The 18,297-nt window shown below is 52.2% G+C and overlaps 3 protein-coding genes across 11 annotated transcripts; 2 read left to right on the forward strand and 1 right to left on the reverse strand.

Annotated features, from left to right (window-relative positions):
* Nucleotides 1-563: 563 nt before the first annotated feature.
* NAGA (alpha-N-acetylgalactosaminidase) lies at nucleotides 564-10,476 on the reverse strand. Of its 4 annotated transcripts, none has more exons than XM_010960220.3 (11): nucleotides 10,164-10,476; nucleotides 8,468-8,548; nucleotides 7,938-8,029; nucleotides 6,981-7,116; nucleotides 6,291-6,462; nucleotides 5,659-5,836; nucleotides 5,236-5,330; nucleotides 4,373-4,534; nucleotides 2,893-3,090; nucleotides 1,673-1,816; nucleotides 564-1,224 (listed from the first exon to the last, which is right to left on the reverse strand). In XM_010960220.3, the coding sequence occupies exons 3-11, from the start codon at nucleotides 7,951-7,953 to the stop codon at nucleotides 1,090-1,092; spliced, it is 1,236 nt and encodes a 411-aa protein (XP_010958522.1). In that variant the 5' UTR covers nucleotides 7,954-8,029; nucleotides 8,468-8,548; nucleotides 10,164-10,476; the 3' UTR covers nucleotides 564-1,089. The 4 variants fall into 4 exon arrangements, 3 of the variants coding, with proteins under 3 accessions (XP_010958522.1, XP_045376565.1, XP_045376564.1); XR_012510958.1 differs by having other exon boundaries at nucleotides 1,086-1,224; nucleotides 4,279-4,534; XM_045520609.2 differs by lacking the exon at nucleotides 7,938-8,029.
* Nucleotides 10,477-10,491: 15 nt separating this feature from the next.
* PHETA2 (PH domain containing endocytic trafficking adaptor 2) lies at nucleotides 10,492-14,106 on the forward strand. Of its 6 annotated transcripts, none has more exons than XM_074375632.1 (3): nucleotides 10,492-11,012; nucleotides 12,030-12,113; nucleotides 12,866-14,106. In XM_074375632.1, the coding sequence occupies exon 3, from the start codon at nucleotides 12,926-12,928 to the stop codon at nucleotides 13,712-13,714; it is 789 nt and encodes a 262-aa protein (XP_074231733.1). In that variant the 5' UTR covers nucleotides 10,492-11,012; nucleotides 12,030-12,113; nucleotides 12,866-12,925; the 3' UTR covers nucleotides 13,715-14,106. The 6 variants fall into 6 exon arrangements, with proteins under 6 accessions (XP_074231733.1, XP_074231731.1, XP_074231734.1 ...); XM_074375630.1 differs by having other exon boundaries at nucleotides 10,492-10,990; XM_074375633.1 differs by having other exon boundaries at nucleotides 10,492-10,844.
* Nucleotides 14,107-14,593: 487 nt separating this feature from the next.
* Nucleotides 14,594-17,726, forward strand: SMDT1 (single-pass membrane protein with aspartate rich tail 1). Its single transcript, XM_010960217.3, has 3 exons — nucleotides 14,594-14,856; nucleotides 16,256-16,396; nucleotides 17,514-17,726. The coding sequence occupies exons 1-2, from the start codon at nucleotides 14,671-14,673 to the stop codon at nucleotides 16,391-16,393; spliced, it is 324 nt and encodes a 107-aa protein (XP_010958519.1). The 5' UTR covers nucleotides 14,594-14,670; the 3' UTR covers nucleotides 16,394-16,396; nucleotides 17,514-17,726.
* Nucleotides 17,727-18,297: the final 571 nt, after the last annotated feature.

An 18,297-nucleotide genomic window follows, 5' to 3' on the forward strand; every position in this document is an offset into this window, starting at 1 on the left:
TGGACACAGCTGAGCGATTTGAATCTCCTCTACAGCCAGGTTAGGAGAAGAGAAACTGGGGGGTCCTGGGGAGCCCTGGTGGCCAGAGGACAAGCTGTACAGGCCCTGTAGGAGAAAGGCAGAGCTGACTGCCCTCACCTGCACCCAACCCTGAGTGCCACTCAACGGAAATGCGGAGATGAGCTGAAAGGTGCCAAAGACAATAAGACAAAGTTCCTTAGTAGACGAGGGCCTTTCGCTGTAAAGCAGAGGGGCTGGTAAGTGGGGTTAGTGGCTGGCAGACCCTGTAACATCTGAAGGTGGGGAAGAGGGCCTGGGAACATCACTGCTTTGACTCACTGTGTCGTCACCACCACCACTGTGCTGGGCAGAGAGAGATGACTGTGGTGTGAGGGAAGTCTGGCATAGCTAGACATACAATCTGTAGGTCACTGTGGAATAAGGGGCCAGAAGATGTCACTCATCTTCCATGTGAGGCGAAATTTGAAACCAGCACCTTATGTAGTGCCACCCAGAGTCCCTACCTGAAGATGCCCATGGCCCCAGATCCATATTACAACTACTAGACCAAAGAACAGCTTTATTGGTGACCCAAGGAGACCAAGGTCACACCCAGGCAGTGTCAGCCTGCAAGGCCTTCTCCGGGCAGGAAAGTCAATCACACAATTCATAGGAGTTCCTGACAAAAGGTCAGAGCTCCTCGCCTAATTATAAGAAAAATTCCCAATCCTGATTCCAAAGTCAACAAAAAAAAGGTCAGAGGCTAGAGTCCTGATGGGTATTAATGCCCCTGCCTGTGGGGGCTCAGGAGGCTGGCTGAGTTGTTCAGCAACATTTGGGGCTGTGCATCTGGGGTGAGGTAGAGGGTCAGAAAGGCTACAGGAAACTTACCCAAGACAAGTTTCCAAGAGAGTTCATGCACGGGCAGGGCACAGAACCTAGCCCTGGGATTGCACTTTGGGTCTGATGGGGTCAGGTCACCGAGCAGGCCTGGGTAGCAGAGAACCCCACCTCCTGGCCCTCAGCACGTGGAACCACCATGGTCTGGGCTCAGTGGTGCTGCCACAGCCTATCATATGTGCCAGCTCCTCATGGCTGGGGCATCCCAAGCTTCCTGACAGGATACAGGTACCACATCACCACCCCCGAAGGGTTGATGATCACTGTGAAGTTGGTTGTGTCCCGGAGGCCACTGATGACATCACCCGTGTAGACATTCTGGGCCTGCAGGGGGAAGGACATCACTAATGCTACACCAAGAATAGCTGTGCAGAGACCTCCCCGCAGAGGATGGAAAAGCCTGACCTGTCTGTGATGGGCTGCAGTATGCCCCACAGAAGAAGGCGCCTGAATCCCCATACTTCTCCTCTGGCAAAGCCAATAGATGCCCGAACACAGGCAGTGGTGAGGGCCCAGCCCACCCAGAACCTGAGAAATGTGCCAGCAAGAACTGAGAGGGGAAGCACACAGCCTCAGGAGCTGACAGGGCTCATTTACACACAGCAGTTCATTTGTGTAGCTTGAAAACACCAGTGTAGAGAACAGCACCAGCCAGAGGACCCAAGGCCCACGACTTAGGGGAGGAAGTGTGAGTACAAGGCCCCTGTGTGAGGGAGAACCCAGCAACACCCTCCAGGGAAACCCACAGCTCTGCAAGTAGCCGGGCACTCACCTCATACGTGTTGGCGCTGGTGAAGTTCAGCCGGGCGAGGGAGGAGTGGTAGTGATAAGGCATGTCCGTCCTGCGGCTGAAGAAGACTAAGGCACTGGCCTCGTTGGCCAGAGGCCGCATGAACACTTCAATGTGGGATTTCTCCTGGGCACAGAAGATGGCTACTGGCTGGGGTCCCTGCTCAACAGGCCCTGAAGCCCCCTTCCCAACCCTTCCTAGAGCTCCGGGTCCCCCCAGCCCACAGTTCTGTGTCATGCAGAAGCTTGGAGGGGATACCACAGCCCTCCAGTGCCTCAACTTACCTAACTCTACCTTCCTTCCCTGACTCAGCAGATGCTCCCTGACATGTACTCTGTGCCAGGCCCATGCTAGGACAGAGACAAATGCTGCATGAGGTCCAGCCTCAGAGAGCTCACTGATGTGGACAACTGCTGGCACTGGAGTGGAGGGCACCATCCAGCAAGAATGATGAGCTCTGCCCTGAGCATCCAGGAGGGTGAACCCCCATCCTCTGGAAGGTCCCTGGGCCTGGCTCCACCCTCAGCTCCTCTGGCAGAGGTTAGTTATCACCTCTGGGCATCACCAGTTCAACAGGGGCCTTCTATGGTGGTGTTGATTGCTTTTTACTAGAGAGGCAAGGATCTGTGCAAAGAGCACAAGCTTTGGGGTGACACTGCTGGCATCTAGTTCTGTTGTACCACTAACCAGCTGTGTGGCCTTGGGCTAAAGTTACTGAGACTCTTCCAAGTCTAAGTTTCCTCATTTGTAAAATAGGGAAGGAGCATCTGCCTTCTGAGAAAATGTATCTAGAATGCCCAGCACACAGTAGGCATTCAGTAAATAGTAAACACTAGAACTAGTAATAGTTGTAAACTCTTAAACTCTGGAAGGAAGCCCTAGTTCTTTGCCAGACATTACAGACTTGTGCAGAAGTCTTGTACTTCTAAACCTAAGGGCCACACTGTTCACTGTTCCTGGGTGCACTTGTGGTGATATCTCCCTTCCCCAAACCCCATTCCTGCTTTGGCCCTGCTCTTACCCAAGCAAGTGGGGGACGGTCGGAGTAGCTCTTGGTAGAGTCTTTGACTGAATGCAACCAGGAGGGATTGAGCAGATTTCAGAGGCCCAGACCCCTGCTTCTTAACCTCCAGGCTTGCAGCCTTGTTTTAAGGGGTGCCTAGCCCCTCAGCCTGCCCTCCCCTCCCCCCATACCCCAGTACCTTGAGAATCCTGCGTCCCTGGATGCCTAAGGGATCCTGGTTGATTTTGATCATGAGTGGATTCTGCAGAATGTCCATGTTCTGGGCGGAGATGGTACGCAGGTCTGTGGACATGAAGAGGGGGGCCGCCAGCACCGTCCACAGGGCCATCTGGGCCCGGGCTTGCTCGAAGCTGAGGCCAAAGTTCCCAATGAGCAACTAGGGGCAGAAGAGAGGAGCGTTCAGCTCTGCCCTCTTCAGGGCAGTGGGCATGGGGACCAACTCTGAACTTGTCACAGGAGAAGACTGAGAAGGGGAAGACAGCCACGTGCGAGACCTGGTTCTGCAAACACCATTCCCCAGCAGGGAGGCCTTGAGGTGGGTCAACTCACTTTTCATCTGAGCCTCAGCTTGATATTTCACCAAGAATATGGGGAGATATTATGCTCTGACCATATCACAGGTTGTTCAGAGGATCTGATGGATCCTGTTGCCAAAAGCATTTATAAACTGGAACATGCAAGTCAAGAATACAGCCAGGGTGTTAGGAAACCAGACCTGGACAGAGTCTCTGCTCCTACCACTAGCCACCCACCTGCCCTAACCACACAGCTGGCTGGACCAGTGTGCACCCCTGACCCCAGGGCAACCAGTCCACCAACAGGACACAAATGATTATTGCTAATACAACATGGTTGCATACTTAGTGACGCCACTTAAGCACTGTCTATGTGCCAAGCTGTGCGAAACATTTAAAGGGTCATCCTTTTAACATTTAAAATAATATTATATACATTTTTCAATTGACAAAGCTGAGGCACCGAAAAAATTAAGTGCCCAAGGTACGCGGCAGAGCTGGAACTAGAACTTAAAAGCAGGTGAATTTCTGTTTCTCCAAGCGCCTCTCCATCTGGCCTAGTATTTGTAATTATTATAATCATCACTGAGAGTAAATGCCTGTCGACTAAATGAAGAGACAGCTATAAAACTGTAAGATAAATTGTAAAGAAGTGTAAGTCATCAGGGCCATGAGTAAGGTAGGTATGAGGGACCAGTTCTGGAGGCTCTGTGGGAGGGTAACAGCACAGAGCATTGAAAGAGGGGTCAGAGGCAGCCCTGGCAGAGACAGTCTCGGGAGGGAATGGCAAGAGAGTGTGGACTGTTCATAACCTTCTCTCTGCAGAGGAATAATGTCTCACACAACAGTCACTACAGATCGAGTTCTCAAGCTTCAAGAAACAGAACTGCCTGGGAAGATTGTTAACAATGGGCATTCCCAGGCCCTCCCTGAACATTCTGATCCAAAAGGTGGGGGTGGGGCCCTGGGAACAGAATTGTAAGCAAGCTCCCAAGGCAAGTCAAACATGGATGGTTCAAGGACACATTTCAGAGAAACTGATCTAGAACCTGATTTAGAGCATTCAGGAAGACAGCACAGGGCAGTGGGCAGTGAGTGGGCTGGACGCAGGGGGCCTTGGGCCATCCTCCTCCATGCTGGTACCATGTCTGGGTCATTCCAGTGTCCAGGGCCTGCCACTGGCTGCAGAATGTCCTGGTGTTTCACAAACCAGTCCAGGATGGAGAGCACACTCCTCCAGGAGTCCTGGATGTCGTTATAGTTGCGCCAGAGGTTGCAGGTGTTTGCCAGCAGACTGTAGTTCACCTGCATGTCAGGGGAAGGCAGAGTCCAGCACTGGAGTCACACTCCACTGCCTGGAGGCCTGCACACAGGCTGGGGAGCCTCAGCAGGAGACACACAGGGTGGGGAAGGGAGAAGAGAGCAGGTCCTGGGCGTGTTCAGAGAGAGCAGCAGCTCAGGAGCTGTCCAGGCCTCCCCTCCATGAGTGCTGGTGCCAAGCCCAGGGTATGGACCCAGGCTGGCATATCCATAACTTTCCCCACCACACACCCACCCTTGTGTTCTCTCAGTGAGAGTCCCACCCTCTACCAGCATTCTCCGTCTGGTCTGAAGGTCTGATTCCACCCTGTCTAGCATCTTACATGCTAAGAGGCCCCTGGTGAAGTGCCCACAAAGCCTTTCAGAGGGTAGGCCCCACCTTCCTGGCCTCACCAGCCTTCTGGATCTCCTAGCCCACTCAGTACAACCCAGGATTCTGACTGCTTGCTGCATGCTATGTCATCACACAACATGTGCTTCCCATACCTTGGAAACCCATCCCTTTAGCCCACCCGACAAGTGTCTCTAAGACCCTGGGCTGGCTCAGGCCCCCTCTAGGGTCCTTATGACCCCCTCCTAGACCTATAGATCAGCATGTGGACAACTATGATGATAGCATCACTGAATGCACAGAAGGCAAGGAAGCCTGGGTACGGGAGCACTGCTGGGTGGGTGCAATGGCTTACCTTGGGGGGGAGGCCCCCTTCGTAGGCTGGCCAACTGCAAGAGAAGGCGATGGGGCGGCCTGTGGCATTCAGGGCAGCAGCCATCTTGGGGTACCCTGGAGAAGTCCAACCCCCGCATTTTAGGACAAAGAGACAAAAGACAAAATCTGGGGCCTCAACCCAAACCTCCTACCAGACATGAGAAACTAAGGCTCAAACGAGGAGGTACTTCCCCTGTACCCAGAGCTGCAAACACTTCCCAGGTGATGCATGGTGCCGACCCATCTTTAGGGAGCCTGGGAGCCAAGATCCCAGGGAAATTGGGAAATGCTATCCCCTAGGGGCCATACAGACAGACACACTCAGCCACATGGGCACTGGTGGGCCTTCTGGGGCCACCCTTCCCTGTCTACCCAACGGCCCCCGGCCAGCTGTGGGACCCACCCTTGGCCCGTTCCTCAGGGGTCGAGAAGCAGCCATCCAGCTTCAGCATGTCCACCTTCCACTCAGCGAAGGTTTGAGCATCCTGGATCACCTTGTCTAGTGTGGTGCCTGGGTAACCCATGCAGGTGAAGCTGCCCATGTCCTCGTAGATGCCCAGCTTCAGGCCCAGGGAGTGAACCTGTGAAGGGTTGAGAACATAGTGGGCTCAGGCAGAACCCTCAGGGAACCGCCTCACAGGCACATCTGACCATTAAAACCTTCAATGGCTCCCCAAAGCCCAAAGGAAAGGGTCTTAGCTTGCTGACCTGGCCTCTGCCAACTATGGTGTTTCCCCTCCCTCCAACACACACACCTTGCATGAGCTGTTTCTGGCCTCTAGGCATTTGCTTATGCCATCCCTCTGGTATCAGCTCAAAAATTGTTTCCTCCAGAGAACCTTCCTGAAATCGCACACTGAGTAAGATGTTCTTCTTTGTCTCACCCACCACAGTGGACCAAAACTAGCTGTTCATTTAGCTATTTCCTCCACCAGACAGTGAGTTCTCAAGCAAGGATTCTAGAAACTAAATGGGGTGGGGTGGAAAGAGTTGTCTGGCCCTCAGTCCAGAAGGGAGGGCTGGGGTGGGGCTCACATAGTCAGCCAGGAAGGCAATGCCGTTGGGGAAGCGCTTGGGATCAGGCACTAGGTTGCCTTTGGCATCACGTCCACCAATCCAGCAGTCATCGATGTTAAGGTACACGTAGCCCAGGTCCCGCCATCCATCCTGTGCCAGCCGGTCAGCCATCTCCATGAAGAGCCATTCACTGGCAAGGGGCAGGGGATGGGGCAGCTCAGTGGCCCAGCATGGGCCAAACCCTAACCCCGCCCCTCTTCCTCAGAGCTCTTCTGACTTCTTAGATGCTCTGAGTGTGAATCAGGCTATGAGTACCATGGCCTAGCTGTCAGCTGAAGACTAAGCCAAATAAGAAGTGTAAAGGACACCAAGGATTATACCCGGCCATAAGCAGGGTGGAGAAAAAGGAGTGGTCTGGCCCCTGGGCCAAGAACCAGGGGAAGCACGTGTGGCCCTTAACAGTTATCTCCTTCCCATTATCTCAGAGGTCTTCTGCAAGGTCTCTGCCCCCAGGCCTGAGGTCCCCACAGGGGCCCCAAGCTGGTCACGAGGCCAAGTGTCAGATGTCCCCCAAGTCACCTGTGGTTGCTTTCTCTCTGGGATCGGGGGCTGTAACCCTACCCTCTTTTCTAGCTGACCCTCCACTCCCTGTCACCACTCTGGGGGGCCTCTAGACAAGGTTTGTCAGGTGGTGCAGGCCTTACTCACCTGATGCAGTTCTTTGGGTCCTCCTTACAGTCAATGTTGCAGCGGAAGCGTTCCCAGGCCAGCCACCCCATGGGTGGCGTCCGCAGGAGCCCATTGTCCAGCACCAGCACCTGGGCCACCAAGGCCAGCAAGAGCACTGCAGGGGGGTTGGAAGGATGACTATGAGTGGCCCCTATAGCCCCAGCCCTCACCCCGCCCCATCCACATGCTGCCCAGCCCTGCAGAGGCTGCTGGCCGGCACATTAGGCGAACTAGACTCCTGAGCTTAAGGTGGAATGGGCACTTCCTGCAACTGCTGGCTCCTGCAGCACAGTGAATGGATGGATGGTGCCTGGGGTATGGCAGTGTGTTTGAGGCCTGGGCCCCCACTTGTTGTTGCCAAAGTAGTGCTGGAATTATCAAAAATTTAACACCTGAAGTCATATCCTTTTTACACCCTGACCAGCTCCTCCCACTCCTTTCACGCAGAACTTGACAGTACACTATAGCCAGACTCCAGGTCTCCTGAGTCCCATCCAAGGCTCTTTGCTCTCCACAGACACCCAAGAGGCTTCAGAAGGGCTTAAGAGGTCAGCCAGGTTGGATCTGCACCCAGCAGCTCACTTCCCCTAAAGGGAAAGGACTCAGTTTCCTTAACTGTAAGATGGAAAGAACTGCTGTAATTTACAGGGCTGTTCTCAGTACATGCTGATGTTACATGCGATAGGGCCTCTGTGCTTTGGGTGACAGAGGGCGAGAAATGAAGAGGCCTCTTTGGAGGGGAACTGATGCCTAGGTGGGGAACATCTCCTTCTCTTTTCCTGGCCTACTTCCAAGAATAAGAGAGGAACATGTCTCCCCACATACCCACATCAGGGAAGGTGACCCAGACACCACTGGGCTGGAACTTCCTCCAGGTAGCCTCCATCTGCAACTAGTCACCTACCCACCCAGAGACATCCTCACCAGTGTAGATACCTGTCTTCAGCAACATTGCTCTGGACTCAGCGTCTCAGGACCTGACCAGATCTGCTCTGCTTTTACCAGCTTTATATGTCGGGCTTTGGAAGCTAAGAAACATTAGAAAAGCACTGAGGTCACTACTGCCTGGCTAGCCCTGCCGCCCTTAACCTTGGGTGTAGATCCCACATTGGGTTCTCAAGCCGCCCTCACAGCCCCTACCCCCTCCTCCGGCCATCACTTCCGCTAGCCTGGTTTCTTTCTTCATAAATACTAAACAAGATGTCTTGGACGTTAGACCTCACCCCTTCTCCAGTGATTGGAACGCCAAGCGCCCAAGGGCGGCCCTCTGCCAGGTCGGGGCCAGAGAAAGGTCGCAACAGGCTCGAGGACACCCGGGAAGAACGGAGGCGTCGGGCCGGGACCAGGCTCCGGACTCCCACTCGGTCTATGTTGTCGTCCCCCGCCCCCAAGGACCGCAGGCCCAGCGCTTTAGCGTGGGGACCCCCTCCCCGTTCCTCGCAGAGGCCACAACCCACGGCACTTACCCCTTCCGCCCGCTTCTGCCTCCAGAGGCGACTACGGCGGCAGTCACCTGATTTGCTTACAGCGTTCCAGAGGGGCGGGGCCTGACGGCGGCAAACCAGCGAAACCTATCAGAATCCCCTAGCAACGTCGTGCCTCGCCCTCTATGGTCCCAGTAAGCCCTCCGAACCTCCCTAGGCCCCGCCTCCTTTGAGCATCAGCTCTGCGCTCTCCCAAGGCAGGCGTGAGCCAGGTTCCCTCTGAGGCTAGTCCTTTCATCTCTGCGGGGCCCCTGAAGGCAAGGATAGTGCACTGTAGATGCTCTATAAATCGCTGAATACCTGCTGCAGGCTTTGTTAAGAAAAATAAGAGAATGTGCTGAAGCATGGCCCTTAGCAAGAGGCTCAGAAACAGTATGATGAATAGGCACTAGGAGGAGGATGCGTGGGGAAAGCAAACCAGGTGGGGACACAGCTGTTGAAAAGCCGGGAGCCTCTCCTTTCCTGCCTGACACTTGGGGCACCGATTATGCTTATCTAGCTGCTCTAATATTCCTTCCTCTTTCATTCATCAAATATTTATTAAGCAACTATTAGATACCAAACACTTTATTCCTGGCACCTTCACTTGGCTAGACACTCTCGAACATTACTGGCCCCAACCCGAACACCTGCCACTTCCATAAGGTAATGGCAGATCTCCTTCCAGGTGCTCAAGCCAAAACCTTGGAGTCCTCCTTTCCTTCTCCTTCCCTCACTCCCTACATCCAATCTCTCTGCAAACCCTGCCTTCTCTGCCTTCAAAACCCATCCTGAATTTGGTCACCTCTCTCTATTCTCCCAGCCCCCATCACATCTTGCCTGGATTACTCCAGCAGCCTCCTCATTGGTCCTCACTAGGCTTCCACCTACATTTTTTTCTCTTTTTAGCAGCCAGAGTAATCCTTTTTTAAAGAATGTTTTACATAGGTCAAAACCTCCACTAAAGATTCTGTGATGGCTGTTCATTTCAGTCCGGAGTAACAGCCCTCACAGATTTACAAAGCCCCACCCCACACATTCTGACCCCATTCCTACTGCTCTCCCCTGCTCACCGCCTCTGTGCTACACTGTGCTACACTCGTCTGCCTGCAGTTCCTCAAACACAACAAGCCTCAGGACCATTGCAGTAGCTGCTCCCTCTGCCTGGAATGCTCTTCCTCCAGATTTTGGCAAGACTAGTTCCCTCATTTGCTTCAAGTATTTCTCAAATGTCATCTTATCAGTGTGGCCTATCCTTACCATTCTGTTTAAAATTGCCACCTCCCAACTCCTCCAATTCCGAATCTCCTTGTCCCTGCTCTATATTTTTCACAGAACTTACTGCCTTCTAACACATTTATTATGGTTTCTATTATTAACTTAATAAAATTTAGTGGAGAAGACACGTAATAAACAGGAAATAAAAACATAAGTGTTGGAAAGTTTTTAAATAAGTGGTTAGTGCTATAATGAAAATACAACCCAGGGATGTGATAGAGACCTCTGGGTACGCTACTTTACATCTCATGGTCAGGGAGGGGACATCTGAGCTGAGATCTAAGTGATGTGAAGGAGTCCTGAGGCGTTAGAGCCAGGGAGTAGAGTTGAGGAGGAAGAGCATTCTAGGCTGCAGAAACTGCAAAGGCCAAAACTTTGAGGTGGGAAACGGCAAGTTCATGGGCAAACGGTCTCAGCTCACCCGCTTCCAGGGCTATCCTCCGTCTGGTTGTGCCCTTCTGCAACCTTCACCGCAGGCATAACTACGGACCGACTCTCCTCAGAGACTGGGCGCCGAAGCTGCGTTGCAGGTGGGCGGGAGTGGCGGAAGCAGAAACGGATAATCCCCAGAAGCAGAGATCCCACCGACTCCAGGGGCCAGGCTGGGTGGCTGGGAAGCTGGGCTGAGCCTCGCAGACTGGATAGGGCCCGCCCAGGCTGGGCTGAGGCCTTCCCAAGCTTGGCTCTGCGGGAGAACTGGGCCGGGCGGGGAGAGGGGGATTGGAGGCGGGGAGAGAAGGTCTCCGAGTTCTCTGGGAGGTGGGCTGGGGCCGAGGCCCCCGGACCGCCTGAGGTGGGACTCTGAGTTAGAGGCCTCCTGCCACTGACCAACAGTGTGGCTCGGGCAGGTCACGGCCTATAGACCTCAGTTTCCCTCCCGCGTGGATCAAGGGGCGGCTTCGCGGATCGCGAGGCTTAGTGAGTCGTGGGCGGGGAAGGGCGGGGGCGGTAACTCCAGCCGCCCGGGCGGGGTCTCCCGGCTCCCGCGGCCACGTTGGCGGCCCTGGCGGAGGCGTGGGGTCCGGAGCCAGCCAAGATCGCCCCTGGGCTGCGGTCGCAGCCCACCCCGCAGGCCGCGCTCCTGGGCTGCAGCAGCGCGGAGGTGAGAGCAGGCCCGGCAGGCTCGGGAGGAGGTGGCCGCCGGGAAGGCGTGGCCCGCGGGGACGTGGCAGGTCAGCCCCATGCGCGATGGGGAAACCAAGGCGGCATCCGCACCCCGAGTCTGCGGCGCTCACCCAGGAGTTCCTGGTGAGGAAACCCTTGTTTCAAGGTGACAGAGCGTCAGGGGCCCAGCGCGGGTGGCCAGTGGCCGGCGGGTCCCACGCCCCAGCCCACCGCACCTCTAACAAAAGAACCTATAAAGACGCGGTGTACCCGGGGGTTGAGGTCCGGGCCTCGCATCCCTGTTCGGGGGTGGGGGTGGGGCGCCCTTTCCCAGGCACGCGGCAGGGGAGGGGAGACAGTTCTGTGAGCTCCTGGCCCTCTCTCCCTGCGCCCAATGGAAGGGAGATGAGCCACTTCTCGGGCAAACATCTGTGATCTCCCCCTCGTCATCCAGAATGGTCCCTCCCCCATCCCAGGACCTTGCTTGTTTCTTTCCATAGCCTTTATCATACTGGTCCTTAAATTATTTATTATTTAATTAAAATTTAAAATGCACTAATTATTATTAAAGTGTCTCTGCCCCTGAAATATAGGGAGGGAGGGACTGTATTTTGTCCACTGTTGTATTCCCAGTTTTTAAACAAATATTTCCAGAGGGCCTCCCTCTGGAAGGGACTGTATATTGGGGGTTCCACTAGGAGCCAAGCTCAGGCCTGCCCTAGGCATTATGGGGCTGGGGACAGCGCTGTAAACACAGAGATCATTGCAGAATGAAGGAAATGAAAACAGAAGTGAGGGGGCTGCTGGTTGGGTCACTTTAGATCAGGCCACCTTGGTGATCAGGACCACCTTAGATAGAGTGATCAGGGCAGGCCTCTCAGATTAGGCTACTTAAAGACCACAAATAAACTGTGACAAATGCTACAAGGGAAAAGCTATGAGGGCACTTAACTCTAGCCTTAGGGAGCAGGGAGCTGAGGTCTGAAGTGTGATGATCAGGACAATGGGATTTAGCTCCTTAAATTGCTCATAAGGGGCCTGGGTGGCCTGGTGGGTGGGTGGGGGGTTATCAGGGGTCAGGGAAGGCTTCCTGGAGGAGGTGGTGGTTTCATTTGACCCCAGGGGCTGAGTAGCAGACTCATCCTTTAGGATGGTTTGACTGGGTTTGAAAATTCTTTTGCAGGTGCCCTGGAAACCACGTGGTCTAAGGGCTGAGCTGTGTGGCCAGACAAGAGAGGCCCCTGCCCCTGCCCACTGAGCTCTGCTGGTAAGTGGGTCACTGCCAAGACTTGCCCCCAAAGGGTGTGAGGGGATCAGGAGACGAAGCTCTGCTTCTCACTTGCCATATGACCTTAGGCAGTTCACCTTCATTGTTCTGGCCTCAGTTTCCCATGATTCAGGAGGACAGTTGGATTAGATGCCACTTGTGATCTGTAGGGCACCAACATTCAGTGGCTGAGGTTGATTCTACTCAACCATGCCCTGATTTGTACTACCCTCTTCTTTAATGAGCAGGTTCCTATCCGAGCCCCACTGATGGAGGAATGAGGCAGGCCTGCCCCACCCCAGCCCCATCTAGCCCTCAAGGATACTAAAGGACAACTGTACCATTAATAAATGCGAGGCCGGCAGGGGCCTACAGGGGTCACGGAAACCCTGGAGGCTTAGCCTCAGGGTTGGAGGTAAGGGGCCCTCAAATTAGGGGATAGTTTAAGCACAATGGTTTCTATAGGATTGGGGTCCATTTCAGCTCAGCTGATACCTTTTTTCTTTGAGTTTTAAAAAGTAATGTTACAGCCCTGACATATTTCCTGGTCTGATACAATCACATTATCCTTTTCTTGAGTTCTCTGAAGTTGTTTTTTCCATGATCCTCACAACAACCCTTTGAGAAAAGGCAGGGGAGATGAGCCCATTTCACAGATGAAGACACTGAGAGCCTCAGAGCACAGCAAATGAGAAGAGGCAACAGTGTTGGGGCCCAGGTCTCCTCCAGAGCCCATGTTCTTTTCCCCACAGGGGCACAGAGGCTGCTCCCTCTCTGATCTGCGGCTGCCTCTTTCCCCTCACAGTGTTCTTATGGGAGCCATGAAGCTGAACGAGAGGAGTGTGGCCCACTACGCATTGAGTGACTCCCCAGCAGACCACACGGGCTTCCTGCGCACTTGGGGGGGCGCAGGGACCCCACCAACCCCCAGTGGCGCTGGCCGAAGGTGCTGGTTTGTCCTCAAGGGCAACCTGCTTTTCGCCTTTGAGAATCGAGAAGGCCGGGCCCCGCTGAGCCTGGTGGTGCTGGAGGGCTGCACAGTGGAGCTGGCTGAGGCTCCCGTGCCTGAAGAGTTTGCCTTTGCCATCCGCTTCGACGCCCCTGGCGTGCGTCCACACCTACTTGCAGCAGATGGGCCGGCAGCCCAGGAGGCATGGGTGAAGGCACTATCTAGGGCAAGCTTCGGCTACATGCGCCTGGTAGTGCGTGAGCTGGAGAGCCAGTTGCGTGATGCCCGCCACAGCCTGGACTTGCATCGTCGCTCATCCTGGAAGGCCATTCCCAGCCGCCCTAAGGCTCAGGCTACTGACCACTGGTCTTCTGGCCTGGAGAATGGCCACTCCCTCTCCACGGACTGTAGCTCTGTGGGCTTGGTGGAAGAAGCGGGCAGCAGGCCAGCAGGGCGGGGCTTGTCTGAGTGGGAGTTGCAAAGTCCTGCCAGCCTCCTCCTAGGTAGGGGGCAGAGCCCTGTGTCCCCTGAGACCTCCTGCTTCTCTACCCTGCACTACTGGTATGGCCAGGAGATTATGGAACTGAGGCGGGTATGGCTGCAGAGGGCCCAGGGGAGCCAGCCAGACTGCGAGGAACAGGATAGGCCCTAAGCCTTCCGCCTTCTGGTTCAGCCCTTGTCCTGCTGGTCAGGACACCAGGGCCAGTGCTTTTTCAAGAGTTTAATGTTTACTCCTCCCCAGCAGAAACAACCTCCCCCTTCCTAGACTCTCTGCCTTATTGGGGCCTTGGGCAGCCTGACGAGGGCCCGACTGTGCTAGAGGCTTGGGCTCAGAGCCTCTTTAAGCCCAGGAGGCTGAGATGCCACCCAGGGTCCAGGACGGGTTCCCAGGGAGAGAGCCCACCTTCCCAGCCCTGTATAGGAGCCCCACAGCCCACTGTACCTTGTTTTATACACAGATACTACAGGCTTTTGTTATCATTCCTATTGTTACGGCCTTTTTTTATATATACTATTAAAACATTATGTTTTCTTAATTACTCATTTTGGTTCTTCAAGTTTATTTCAGTAATCACCTAGACAGTCAATTTATGTGAAAGCCCCCATATTCTTCCTTTTCAGATATATTTTTCATTTGGCTATACATATTTCTTGACATGAAATAAAATTCCAGAACCAAGTAGCAGGAATAGTAAATCTGAATTGTATTTTTAAAAAAATACAACAGCTTGAAGTTCAATTAAAGTGATTTTTTCATTTCAACAACTACCTGCTCTGCCAAGCCCTGACTGTCCTTGGTGCAGGAACAATGACAGAAATCAGAAGGCTTCACGCCGGACGAACCCCATCTGATGGTCCTGCCCACCAGGCTAGATATGAGGGGTGTACCGGGCATCGGCGACATCCTCGTGACATCACCACGTCGGGCCGGTGACAAATACCTCTTTCCTTCCGCAACAGGAACTAAGCGCACCGCGCGAGTCTGTAAACTGGATCTCTCGTCAAATCCCGAAAGCCTCGCGAGGTTTGGGGCGACGTTCTTCCGGGGGGCGTCACCGGGGCCGGGCGGTGGGGACCAGGTGCCCGGGCTAGGGGCGGAGCTGGGAGATGGCGTCCGGAGCGGCTCGCTGGCTGGCATTAGCACCCGTCCGATCTGGGGCTTTCCGGAGTGGGCTGAGCCTGAGGAAAGGTGGTGATGTCCCCGCCGCACGGGGCGGCTCAGGTCGGAGCCTGGTACCGTCGAGGTCAGTCATCGTTACTCGCAGCGGCGCCATTTTGCCCAAACCGGTGAAAGTGAGTGTCTCCCAAGGGGCGGGGCGAAGGGGCCGAGGCCAATCGTTGTGGGGAGTGTGTGCGGGTCGACACTGATTGATAGGCGCAGAGACCAGTCGTACGACCTCCTTAGACCGGAAGACGGATCAAGGACAAAGTTTTGCGCTAATAATGCTGCTAATTTTGACAAGTGAGAGGAAATGGTCGGGTAGGATCCCGGTGTGGAGCTGGGTGCAGGGAGGCAGAAGTTAGGGGGTAGGAGGGTAGAGCTGAGAAAGACGGCACTTTGCACTAGCTTATCGTAAGGAGCGCGATGTCCTAGCTCTCGGGAGCCACAGGGCTCTGCTTTATATATCCAATGTAGACAAGCCATGTAACTTAGAGTTGAATGGGATGAAATAGCGAACTGTGGAAGGACTTTGTAAACGAAGGGTACGTGGGACAGATATCTTTTTGTGAGTTTTAACTTAGTATTTAGTTCATGTGATTAGGTGTGCAGGGAAGTATTGTAATCAGTGTTTTTACAAATGAAGAATCAGGGGCGGGAGTGGCAAAGCCAGTGTCCAAAGCTAGCAGCTGAGTTAGGTTCCGGAATCCAGGTTTCCTGCCCTCAGTACCCTTGGCTTTTCTCAGTAAAACAGTAACAGTCCCTTATACCAAACAAGTTGGCCTTTTGACTCCAGGGCTGTGTGGGACTTAACAAAACCAAATTCTTTTAAAGCTAGTCTGGCCAATGCAAACTGACACAGAGAAGTGCGTTTAGGGTTGTTTTACAGCAGGAAGCAGGGTCATATTGCAGAAGAGCTGCTTTTCAAGAGACACAAATGAAACTTTTTGTTGTTGTTGTTGTTGTTGTTGTTGTTAATTCCGTAGTAAAATATGAGAGGAAATGTTGAGATTTTACGGAATCTCTGCCAGTCCATCCAAATAGCTAACCTTTTAATATAAAGACATGCTCGAATTTCAAAACACCTGTTCCTAAAATTTAATGTGATGAAATCAAATTTCTCAGGTACCAGTGAACCAGTTAAAGAACTGTGTCGAAGTTCACTGTACATCCTTTTGTAGTCTATTTTCATGTAGTGTCTTAAAATAAAGCTGAACTCTATTTCCCTAGTCCAATTCAGTACTTTCTCAGCTGTTTTATAAGTACCTGCAAATAATTAATAGGTTGTGCCCCAATTTTTAGATGTCTATAAAGTGCCTTATACTTTTCTTTCTGGTATAGTTTGATGGCCATAAAATCACTATTTCTTCTAATTATTTTTCTTGCTCTGAATTTTTCCAAGGACTTTAAAATCAAGTTGCTTATGATGGGTCTCAGGTCCACAGGAGGGAATGACCCTCAGAGGGTCAGGACCTCTGTGGTCCTACCAGAATGAGCTCTGGAGCTCACAGCCACTACTCTGACCCTCTGCAGATGTCCTTTGGCCTTCTCCGTGTGTTCTCCATTGTGATCCCCTTTCTCTATGTTGGAACGCTCATTAGCAAGAACTTTGCTGCTCTCCTTGAGGAGCATGACATTTTTGTTCCAGAGGATGATGATGATGATGACTAACAGGTGAGACTTGTTTTTTCCCTATGTAGACCAGCAGCAGTAAGGGGGGTGGAGCATCTGAACTGCGATGCTGTTTGGCCTGGTGGCAGCATCTGGACACTCAAAGCAGAAGCACAGACCTTTAATGAACTGACTCACTTGGTGACTTATATTTTTATTTCACCTTTTCTCTATGTTGGATGAAGGAAACTATCATTGACTCACAAATTTACTGGGGTCTCTTAAATTGGATCCTAGCCAGCCTTTTCATTTGCCCTTTGTGTACCCTCATTCTCTTAACCCACAAATTTTCTAGACAATTTAATATACCTTACACACTCACCACAAATAGCTTCATCTCAGCAGCTCCACATTGAAATTTAGAAACTGCAGGTCCTCACCAGTGAGCTTTGCTTACCAAGCTGTGTCAGTATAGGCAAAACACAGGCACTGCAACCTGGTTCATATGCTGTTCATAAACCCTTACCCTGTCCCCGTTCCATTCAGCTTTCTTGGGTTGACTTCCATGCTCTGGTATGTGCCGATGGGCTGCATTACTGTTGTAAATAAGGTCACTCCTGCTTCCTTAATGTGGCATTTAAGACTTGCCACAGTCTGGTCACACCTATTATTCCAGCCTTATCTTCCACATTCACTCACCTACCTACACAACCACATACCTATCCCCAGTATTCACGATTTCTTGAATGACCCACACTCTTACACACTCTCAAGCAGTGACTCATTATTCGTCTCAGTTGAAAGATTGTTTCCCATTGCTCTTATTCCCACCAATTCTTCATTGTCTTTGATGAAGTATTTCCTCATTCTTCCACTTGAAAGCGACTACTCCGCCCCAAGTGACCAGTACCTCTCTTGTGACACTCAGTATTATATGCTTAAGTACACAGATGTACCCTAAACTCTAATCTTGCTGGCAGAGAACATGTTTTTTATACCTTTGGGCCCCCAGTGCCTGGTCTCTAGTGAATGTTCAGTAAATATATGTATGAATAATCAAATGTACTAAAAACTGCCTTTCTCCTGCCATGTTTGTTAGAACTACTCTGGAATTCTCTTCTGGTATATGGTTAGAGGACTGTTCTGTCACCCAGTTCACTGCTGCTTTCCTTTCTTGCAGGGCATGGAGGAAGTACAGAAAGGAGAAAGCCCTAACTTAATTAAGAAACGATGATGCTTGCAGCCTCTCTTCCTTCCCTATCAGCAAATGGGTGCAGGGGAAGCCTTCTGCATGGTCTGTGACCACAGCTCAGATCCCCAGGCTCTCGGAGGCTCCCAGAGATGTGCTGTCCACTGAGCACAATCAAATTATGAATAAACATAATAAACATCAGCTCTGTATGACTGAGTGATGGCTGGAGCGTCTCAGTACAAGCAGGCTCTGGTTGCAGTTTCTTGTCCTTGTTCTTTCTCTATCAGCTGACCATAGAGGTCTTTGATTTACAATCCAGAATCTCCAGTCCCTAATGGATCCACAAGGTAATTAAGGGGACCTGGCACCAATTTTCATTACTTACAAAAGTCCAACAGAAGGTCTTTTCCCTCAGTAAAGCTGCACAGGCTAACTAAAGCCTCGAGCTTTTTTTGTGTTGAGTAACACTGGCTCATTATCACATGTAATAACAAGGAACTTGACTGATTAAAACTCCTTAAGAAATATATAATTTTTAGAATTCTTTCAAAACTTGGGTTCCTTAGATGGAAAAATAATAAAAAGAGCTGGTGTTGAAAAATGTGAGACTCCTCAGGGTGATTATACCTATAGACACTGAACCCCTTTCTCCAGCATTGACACTATCTGGGGAGGGAACTGAGAAGACTACTGTCCAAAGCAAGCAGAGATCAGTTCTTTAACCTGGGTCAAGATTTATTCTCTCGTCACTAGAGCCACATTCGTTTGCAAA

This window comes from Camelus bactrianus, chromosome 12, assembly GCF_048773025.1.
Source record: "Camelus bactrianus isolate YW-2024 breed Bactrian camel chromosome 12, ASM4877302v1, whole genome shotgun sequence".
In the NCBI taxonomy this organism is placed as follows: domain Eukaryota; kingdom Metazoa; phylum Chordata; class Mammalia; order Artiodactyla; family Camelidae; genus Camelus; species Camelus bactrianus.